The sequence below is a fragment of the Panthera uncia genome, assembly GCF_023721935.1.
Source record: "Panthera uncia isolate 11264 chromosome D3 unlocalized genomic scaffold, Puncia_PCG_1.0 HiC_scaffold_8, whole genome shotgun sequence".
NCBI lineage: Eukaryota > Metazoa > Chordata > Mammalia > Carnivora > Felidae > Panthera > Panthera uncia.
The window spans coordinates 44526932-44537854 of NW_026057586.1; the positions used below are offsets into that span (position 1 = coordinate 44526932).

Genomic DNA, 10923 nt, shown 5'->3' on the forward strand with positions numbered 1-10923 from the left:
GAGCCCCGCGTCAGGCTCTGTGCCGACAGCTCAGAGCCTGGAGCCTGTTTCAGATTCCGTGTCTCCCTCTCTCTGTGACCCTCCCCCGTTCATGCTCTGTCTCTCTCTGTCTCAAAAATAAACGTTAAAAAGAAAAATTAAAAAATAAAAATAAAAATAAATGTATGGGAGAGATAGTCACCTAAACAACCGACTCTAACAACTAACCAGGGTAAAATGAAAGGTGCTAAACAAAAGGCTTAACACCAAACCAGGTCAGACTTGTTACCCCCTGCTGTCGCACTTCTGCTACCCAGGCCTCCATTAGCATGCTGCTGAGCCTTTGCCGCTATGGTAACCGATTCATTATGTAATTCATTATGTAATTATGTGCTTAATGTATTTTTCCCTGTAAGAATATTAGCTCCATGTGGGCAAGGATCACACTCATCTTATCCACCCCTCCATCCCTGGCATCTACCCCGCTACCTAATATGTAGTAGACCCTCAATGACTTCAGGGGGAGAGAGGAAGAGCAATTAATGTCAATGTTGAGGAGCAGAGAAGACTTCACAGAGGATGTATATGGACACAGAGGCCTTAAAAACTAACAACAGGGCCCTCAAATTTACTTCACGGTTCATGAAAAGTCCGTATTTTTTCCCATTAGGTTTCTTTGAACACTCATTGTTCTCATCTGTAGTGATAATATCTTTTAACTAACTTGGCAAGCGTGTCCATTCTTCAAAGGTATTTATGGAAAACTATAGCTCTCTGCCATAGTTTACAATTTGGCTATGCCTAAAAGAGTTTCCCCAGTGAGAAAATAAAATAATGATGTGAGCTGGAATAAATCACTTTTTTCACAGGTGGCACAGACTAAGTGCTAATGCTGCTGTGAAGAGAGCAGAATCCCTCGCTGGAGTCCTGGGCGGTTTTCAAGGAGACAGCAGGATTTTTCTGTCAACAGGATTTCTATAAAATCTAAGAGATTTGGAAAGTTCTAGCAAGGGGAAGAACATGAGTGAAGGGTGTTGAGAGCCCGATGGAAGCAAGTAGAAGACAGCATGTGTCGAGATGGGAGCAGAGCACAAAGTGACAAGCCCAGTGGTGACACAGTACCGATGCCAGCTAAGGAATCCGGTCTTTGGTTTATATATAGTTGAGCCAGTTCCAGATTTTAAAGGGATGAAAAGTTAAAATGTTTTAGGAAGACTATTTTGGCAATAATCTTCAGAGAAACCAATTAGTAGGATACTAAAGAATATCCAGTTAAGAGGTAATAAATAAAAAAGATTTTTAAAGACATTATGAGATGTAAATTAACCAATTTACTTTCTGATTGTTAAGGCATCTCTCAGATTTTGTGAGTGGGTGGCCAGAATGTAATAGAACCATTTCAGAAATAGAAAAAAGCGCAGGAGGAGCCACTTTGAGAAGGAACAGGAGACATTTGGCTTTATAGACATTCACTTTGAGGACAAGCAGAATGAGGTGTCCTGAAGGAAAATGAAGATGTAAAAGTCTACTCTTTTTATATTATCATCGGCATTATGATGATGGTGGTAGAATTTCATTAGTATAACCTGCAAATTTAAAATACCATCAATCTCATAGCCAAATTATGGAAGTGGTCCAAGTACCCATCGACTGACGAATGAATAAAGAAAATGTGTGTGTGTGTGTGTGTGTGTGTGTGTGGTGGAATATTACTGAGCCATCAAAAATCAAAAAGAATGAAATCTTGCCATTTGCAAAGACGTGGATGGACCTAGAGAGTATTAAACTAGGTGAAATAAGTCAGAGAAAGACAAATACCACATGATTTCATTCATATGTGGGATTTAAGAAACAAAAAAAAAAAATGAACAAAGGAAAAAAAATAAAGACAAACCAAAAAATGGATGCTTAGCTACAGAAAACACTCTGATGTTTACCAGAGGGGACGGGGGTGGGGAGATGAGTGAAACAAGTGATGGGGATTAAGAGTATACTTACCATGTTGAACACTGAGTAACGTATAGAACTGTTGAATCACTATATTATACACCTGAAATTAAGATAATACAGTATGTCAATTATATTGGAATTAAAATTGAAAACTTAATTAAAAATAATAATTTAATACAATATAATACAGTTCATCTTGATTTTAGTAATCCAAACCCTTCCATCATGGAAAGTCTTTTCTGTGATTGAAGAAAATGGAATGGGGATGGGGTGGGGAGGGAGGGAGGCCACCACACCCTATAATGGTTTTCATAATGTGAGTGATGGTGGACTAAAACATGCTAGAGGAAGGTCTAGTGACCATTCAACAAGAAGCCTCCTGGGGTGTCACTACTTAGAATGAACCCTTAGCCCATCTCTTGATTTAATCATAGCTGAGGAAACTGACTAGTACTAAATACACTATCAGGAGATTGAAGTCTCATTTATGAGCAATGAAACTTTCCCTCATGTAGTTATCTCCCTAGCTGAACTAGTCATTAGAAAGTAGCTTGAAGAACATGGACTTCCAGCAAAGGGAAGTGGATAAACGTGTAGGGTATCTCATCAGGTGTGTTGTGAGGGCTCATGTGACATCCCTACCCATAGCAGAGTATTTGTCTCTACTTACTAAAATATTCACACCCGCCATATTTGATGTCCTTCTCCCCTAGATGGTATGAGATGAGCTTGTATTTTTTTACTTTCGTTTGCAATACTCTCTTGAGTGGTACCCCAAATGCCATTACTGCCTGCAGAGTGCCTGGGGAGCTTGTTTAAGGTAGAGTCAAGAGCCCCACTCCCAAAGATTCTGCTCCCGAGTGTCCACAGTGAGGCCTGGGAGGCCTGGGAAGCAGATTGCTGGCAAGCCTCCAGAGGTTCCCAGGCAGCCTTGAGTGACTTTGAACCAATCTGATTTGGCAGGCAGGTAAGGCTCCGAGCCCTCCTTGCCTACTTTAGCATGAGCAGCTCTACGTGTACCTATTTTATTTGTGTTCTCTTCTGCCAAAGATTTGTTTGAATACAGATTTTCAGCACCTTGACAAGAATTGGTAAATTATTTATCTGAATTAACCTTGACCTTTTGATTAACACTTTTTCTTTGACAAGGTTATAAAACAATTATTTGGAAGCCCATCATTTAGTTAAAAGCACATTTACTGCAAGAAATAAAGCAGAAGAAACTTCTATTTCCATGAAAAGCTTTTTCCTCAGTCATTGCTCTCCAATATAAATGAAAATATAAAATTTCTGAATACCATATTGTCTGAGGCACTAGCTGATGTTTAAGTGTGTACTGGTCATGAAAAAATGCTGAATTTCTCCTTCCACTTGGTATTTGAAGAAAATCTAAAATATTCCGAGTAAAAATGATTGTATTTTAAAGTGACTATTTGTGCATGTAAAACTCCGATTTTGTGTGCGTGAGAAGGATGTCCTGGTTATGTGCAAGGAGTCGTCTTACACACACTGTTTTTCCTATTTGCAATGACAAACAAGCTGACACTAGTCCCTTCTATTTAAAAAAGAAGAAATTATAATCTTGATACAGTCAAGGTATAACCACTATGAATGTTTAGGAGGAGCTTAAAAAAAAACCATAAGGTGACACGGGAAAGAACACCATGCTAGACAGTTTTGTGAATTTATTTTTTTTATTTCATTACATATGGCACGAAGGCTGGTGAAATGTAGTACAATTGTGTAAGTAAATCCTGTTAATAGATACACAGATTCATTTTGTGCTGTATCTTGAAATAAACAATCCACCTGTGGTCTTTAAAAATTGCACTTAATCAACAATTATTGGTTGACTGTTTTCTATGTGCCAGGCAACATGTTACGTACCAGAGATCCAAAAGAGAACAAAAAAGATAAGACCTCTGTGGTCATGTTCTAGTGCAAGAGGTGGGAGTGGGGTGGGGGGTGGGGGGAGACAACACAGAAGTAAGTAAATAAAATCCTTTCGCATTGCAATAAATGCAATGAGGAAAGTAAGCAGAGTTCTTATTTGGGAACCTTACATGGGAGAGAATCTCAGAAGAGAACATAATTTAGACAAGGTGGACAGGGAAAACCTCCCTGCAGAAGTGACTTTCTAAGAGCAAATAGAAGAACCAGGCATTCTGGCTACTAAGAGCTTGAATAACATGGTGAGAAGTGGTCAAAGAACTGAAAAAATGGAAGTTGCAATGAGCTGGAAGGTTAAAGGATGGTGGTCAGAGAGATGATGGAGGTGGCACAGGCACTGGTGATGACACGGTCTATGAGAAATGAATAACACCTCTATTAAAGGCGAGGTGGTCAAGGAACTGAGAGTTTATTGGGTGTCAGAGTCACCACACACAATGACAAGAAGGGGTATGAGAAGCAAAGTCTGAGCTAGAAGCTAAAGTCTTCAGTGCATGAAGCAGAAAGGACAAGGGTACAGGCAGACGACAGCATGAGGAGGGAGAAGGGAGGCTCAGTAGGACACGTGTGCTTGACAGAAGCAGAAGCTTTTGCCAAGGGACATGTCCTGGAAGCAGCAGTGAATTGCAGGGAAATAGTGCCCTGACTTCTGGCTGGAGGGACAAGTGGTTCAAGGAAATAAACTTTTGTCTACTTGAGAAAGTGCAAGGGCAGCAGAATCTTGGGGGCCAGCCAGGTTCCATGTAGAGAAAGTCCTGGGAAACAAACATTCCAGAAGTCTCCAGAGTTTAAAGGGGAATTTGATGACCACAAACAGAAGGTCCAGAGGGCATAGTGGAAAGCTGATTTTGTTTTTGTTCTTGTCAATGGGGCAGGGAGGGAACTAATTAAGGTACATCTAGAGACACACAAATTATAGTCTGGATAATAATGGACAACTGGGGAACCTTGAAATTCACTAGGTCAATGGGATAAAACATTATTACTACACCATAAAATATTAATAATAGCAATTATTATTTACAGTTGTAATAGTAGAAGAAGTAGCTGCAAAAATATATTGGCAATTTTATTTCAGGCCTGTACTAAGTACTTCCCATGCAGTCAACCAATAACCCCATGATCTTCCAAAGCTCAAGTCAAATTTCAGATCATCTGTGAAAATTTAATGGACTACAGGTAATTGATCAGAGTAAAGATGGATTCAGGGCTTTGAAGTCATCCTGGCAGTCTCCAGTATGACAGAAGACAAATGGTTTTAGACTTGAAACACCAAACAGTTGGCTCAATGCTATGGAAGATTTGGGCAGCTGTTTTATGGGGCTACCCAAGTTGATGTATGGTGATCAGGGGTTACTCACACAATCTTCTTGCACTAGAAAGAAGCAATTCCCACCCCCACCCCACTTAAAGCCTAGCTAGTAGAAGGACCATGATGCTTTGAGGTGGCTTCCATCCACAGTGCAAACTGTTTCTCTGCTCTTTTGCTCAATTTGCTAGAATATTACTAATCAACTTGGAAGATTTCATTCCATTTATTCATTTGTTCACTCAATAAATATGTGAGAGCAATTACTATAGGCTCCAGGCCATTCTAGACACTGGGGATACAGTGGATGGACGGATGGATGGATGTCAGATAGATAGATAGATAGATATCCTCCTCTAGGGAACTTCTCCCACCACTTCTTCCAGCACTAGGCTGGTGGCCCCATTTATTATTCCCACAGCACACCATTTGTTGACTGGTTTTTCCAATAACATGCTGACAATTCTGTATGTATATTTCCAGGCCAGTCTTCTCCTCAACCATCCTTTTCAAGTGTAAGTGAGATCATGTTACTTCCCTGCTACTTCCCTAGTTTACCCACAGTAAAAGCCAAAGTCCTTACAATTTTATCTCTAGGAGAGGATTCCATCTTGTAAGTCCTGTCTTCCATGTATTCCCTTCTGCAGTCATTGCAAGAGCTGTAGGAAGACGTAGTCGGATGAACAGTAGATGGTTGGTAGACTGATTCATCCCACTGACATGAGAACTAAATTCTTATTCTACTTTCCATACAATTTTATGTAGCAGGACATCAATTAGACTTTTGAAAAAGACAAAGTTTTCATACACGAATGAAATTGTATGGTTATAATTACTAAATTATTATGATAAATGAATATTCTGAAATAAAACATTGTCCGAGGGAAAAAATATCTCCTTTTGCAAGTGCTTGAAAAACTGAAATGGTCATGAGGATTTTATAATTTGCCTTGCTGCAATTTTAAGTTGTAATTTGTAACTTTAAACTCTTCCGTGCATCACAGAATACCCCAAAAGCAGCTACATTTTGTATCTACATTCAGATGCACTAATTAATTAATGCTTGAAGGTAACACATTCCTGAATAGCTCAAGAATCATTGACCTACAGGATGATGAAGTACATTCTAATGTGTTACAGACAAAGCTATAATGAAAATTCAGGACACCCTCCTTTCCATCTTGTGGCCAGTGTGTGCGTGTGTGCGTGTGTGTGTGTGTGTGTGTGTGTGTACCTTGTAAGGTTGTGTAATTGATAACCATAGTTAACAAAGATAGCACAGAAAACAATAACCAACTTACTATGATCATACTCAAATCAATACTAGTAGGTTTAGCCAAATAATACTCAAGGTAATTTAGCTTGAGAAAATCTATTAATATAATGCAGCACATTAACACTAAATAAATGATAACATGTAAGTAACAAAATATGTATAATATAAAATGTGAAACTTTGGCTCAAAATGATGCTTGGATACCATTTTTCATTGTTATATTTTCTCTGAAGAAACTTACTACAAAATGTGTATTCAGCATGCTTTGCTAAATTGTTCTGGCAGCTTATATGAAATGTGCTCTCCTCAATAGTATTGTAAAACAAATATGTTCAGACCCTTGTATACTCACGTTTGTGAATGCGCTTTCAACATTTCTCCTTCTCTATTTTAACAGAACCTCAAGTTCCACATCACTGAGGATCCCAAGGGAAAAAAGGAAAATCTGCTCAACTCTGAGAGGCCAATGAGGGTCTTAACAAAGACCAGCCACTCACAAGGAGAGGATCGAGTTTTGGGGAAGACCACAGGGCCACCAACAATTAAGCTGATTGCAAAACATCAAGGAACTAGGACTGTTTTCAAGAAGTTCAGTGAAATGAAGTGGCCATTGGACATACACCCTTTAAATAAAAGTTTAATCAAAGACAACAAATGGAAGGAAACAGATGTGGCCCAAGAGAAACGCAGGTCTTTCCTTCAGGAGTCTTGCAAAAAATATGGCGGGGTGAGTCGTCCTCAATCACATCTTTTTCATATGGTGTCCAGGATCTATGTGGAAGATAAACACAAAATCTTATATTGTGAAGTACCCAAGGCTGGCTGCTCCAACTGGAAGAGAATTCTGATGGTGCTAAGTGGGTTGGCTTCCTCTGCGTACAACATCTCCCATGATGCTGTTCACTATGGGAAGCATTTGAAAAAACTAGATAGCTTTGACTTAAAAGGGATATATACTCGTTTGAATACCTACACCAAAGCTGTTTTTGTTCGTGATCCCATGGAAAGATTAGTGTCAGCATTTAGGGACAAATTTGAACACCCCAATAGCTATTACCATCCAGTATTTGGGAAGGCAATTATAAAGAAATATCGGCCAAATGCCTGTGAAGAAGCATTAAATAATGGATCTGGGGTCAAATTCAAAGAGTTCGTCCACTATTTGCTGGATTCCCACCGTCCAGTAGGAATGGACATTCACTGGGAAAAGGTCAGCAAACTCTGCTATCCATGTTTAATCAACTATGATTTTGTAGGGAAATTCGAAACTTTGGAAGAAGATGCCAATTACTTTTTGCAGCTGATTGGTGCTCCAAAAGAGCTGAAATTTCCAAACTTTAAGGATAGGCATTCTTCTGATGAAAGAACCAATGCTCAGGTCGTGAGACAATATTTAAAGGATCTGACTCGAACTGAGAGACAATTAATCTATGACTTTTATGACTTGGACTATTTGATGTTTAATTATACAACTCCATTTTTGTAGTTTGCATTAATCTTCTAAAACCCTGTATTTACTTCATGATGATGGCCTCAAATCAGCTAACTGTAATTTTCCTGCAGTTCTCTGTATGAGAGAGAATTTAACCAAGTGTAGTTGTCTTGATTTAATGAAGATTTTTACCAAATAGTATGACACCAATTCGCACAAAGTTATAGGAAAATTACCTTACAGAGACATGTAAACAAGTTGAGTTGCTCTAGAATGTTTGGAAAATAGCTGCTTTTGCATTATGGATTATATTATAGAAGCAATAACCTAGCCAGCTGCTACATTAGCTTCAACAGCCTCTTGCAATGATAGAAAAAGGGATCTAAAATAGCATGAGTATATGTCTACATCCTGGAATTTGTTGTCTAAAGTGCATGGATATATTTTTAGCAGTCTGTGACATATTACTCGAACCTTGGAGAGTGTTCTTACACCCTGGAAATCTTTCTATCAACTGCAATGATAAATCCATTTTGAAATGATATTTTGGACCTAGGCATTTAAGTTTAGATTGGAAGGCATTATGTGATTTACAATATGAGAATATAGCAGAAAAACCAGATGAGGCTATGGCTTTTTATATTCAACAGCCAATAAAAAATACACAACATGCTAAGATCAAAGCAACAAAAACAACCTTCCTCTTCCAGAAAAAGTTAGGGGAATTGATTCTGTTTTCTTCTGAGCCCTCTGTGCAGAGACAAAATGAACATAACCACTAAAGGTCCTCGCTTCTGAAGCAGGCAGTTGAGAAGTTTAAGTCTCATCAGATATAAATGTGCTCCTAATTTCTGGTTTAATTGGGCAGGGGGGAAATTGTTTCAGGATGGAATAATCATCAAAAACAAAAGTTGCCACTCTGAATATGGGCCTCAAACAATAACAAAGTTTTATAAGAGTATTATTTGAATCAAAGCATCGTGTGCATAGCTTTATATGTGGAATGTACTCTAAGAATAACTTTTGTTTCCAGTCTAATTACTTAGCTTAGGAATGACTTTTTAAAAATGCCTATACCACTTCAAAGATAGGTTATATTCTAGAGAATAAACAAAACAAGAGCCCCTAGAAATATTTTTAATAGGCTTATGCATAAACAAATTCAGGAGTTTTCTTTTTAAGTTCAAATATTCTATCCTAACACAGTCAAATACCATTGCATTCAAATATTAAATCCAAGTTTTGGGAAAACAGGACCATGTGTCACCCCTATCGAAAGTTGTAATGCATTTTGGAAATTTTTTCCAGCGGACCCTAAATTTGAAGACACGTTTGGATGGGAACTTATTTTAATTGGTTGACTATTTGAGTTAAGAAGACCACATGTCATTGAAACTCTGTTTAAATGCAGTTCTCAAACATGTTCTTCTTCCCAAACTCTCATTTTTTTCCTCGTCAATAAATATTCAGTAACGTCTCGCAAAGAAAAGTAGGTATTAATATTTAAATATTAATAGACCAAGATAGTTACCGTGGTCCTTATTTCATTTGGATTTTCCATTTCATGGCTGAGTATTCATGAATTGCTTCACTCGACACACGCCTGCCTTGTCCCATCGGTGTCTCCCAAGAAGTAGGTACCTGCAACGGCCTGCCAGATCCTAAGTATTAAGCCTTCTAACCCAACCTTTTACTACTTTCCACTCCATTTACTCTTGCCTCTAGACCATACACTTAAGCTGTGCTCTCTGTTTTTAAGGAGTTTTACTCTAGAGTAATCCCAATTGTATAATTTAAATTTTGCTGTACCATGTAGAGTGGATTCCTTGTAACTTGGAGACAATGAAATTATCTTTTTATGGAGAAAGAGACAGAATGGAAACTATGCCAAGAAGCCTGAAATTTTATTCCTAAACCACACACACACAAAAACTAATTTTAGATGGAATCTGCTATAAAGTATAGGAGCAGTTTTCTCAACGTTATTCCTAAAATCTTATCGGGAACAAACAAAAAACCCTTCTTTTCATAACTTTGGAAGAAAAAAATGGAAAAAAGTGCCTTAACTCTCTCTTTTTGACATTTCTAACGCACTTGAGAGAATGGAATATATATGTATATATATACATATATATGCACATATATGCACACATAAACATGTGTTTGATGTGTATGCATATATATATATATATATATGTACAAACAGACACATAACTCTGGCACTGGTGGGAGAGAAGAGAGCTGAGAAAATGATACACGATACTCTCTATCAGAGCTATTCTATGCCTTTCGCCATATATCCTCCTTCTCAGACCCTTTCCACTGAGCCTGTGTAACCAGAGGTTGGTCTTTCAGTCATTCTTTTCCTAAAAGACTGATACCAGCAGGAATCCTGTGTGACATGAGTCCCAGAGGCCATGTGTTCATAAGGTTTTATGAAGGAAGAACATATTTTTCAGGTGCCTCCTCTTCCTTTTAAATCACTTCTGTTCATGGTAGGGCTGAAGAAGCCAGTCGTCATTTTGGATTCCTTGTGATTTTGAATAATTTTTTATTTATCTTTTCTGAATTATTCTGCTTTGCAGACCAACTCACAGTCACCTTTGTCGTTTCTGCCTGTGCACAAGCCCCAGGTGTGAGCATCACTGCTTCTTTGGACGCTCACAGTTTCATGGATTTAGATTCCTAAAGGCAAGTGACCAAATCCAGACTCATCTTCCAGATGTCCAGTGTTCATATTTTAACACTAGCATTCTTCGGGTATAATTATGAGTCCTCTAATTAAACCCTAAGGATCTTACTTGTTTTATAGGCAGTGGTAACAACCTGGGCAGGTCCCTTCACTCTGTTATTCCCGTCTGGAATTACTATTAGAGTAAAAGTTGGCAATTAAATCCAAAACCACAGTTAGTTAACATGGTAAACTATCTATGGATATGTGTTGATGTGATTATGCCCTGGAACTGCCATAAATTTCAATGGAAATCCATATACAGGGCACCCAACTTTCCGATTTTCTCACATGTG

At 38.3% G+C, this 10923-nt stretch overlaps 1 protein-coding gene across 1 annotated transcript in view; it reads left to right on the plus strand.

Annotated features, from left to right (window-relative positions):
- CHST9 (carbohydrate sulfotransferase 9) overlaps nucleotides 1–9999 on the plus strand; it is a 201146-nt gene extending 191147 nt beyond the window's left edge. Inside the window, exon 5 of the mRNA XM_049620314.1 lies at nucleotides 6862–9999. Coding sequence (XP_049476271.1) covers nucleotides 6862–7950 — 1089 coding nt within the window. The 3' untranslated portion in view covers nucleotides 7951–9999. The remainder of the gene's footprint in view (nucleotides 1–6861) is intronic.
- Nucleotides 10000–10923: the final 924 nt, after the last annotated feature.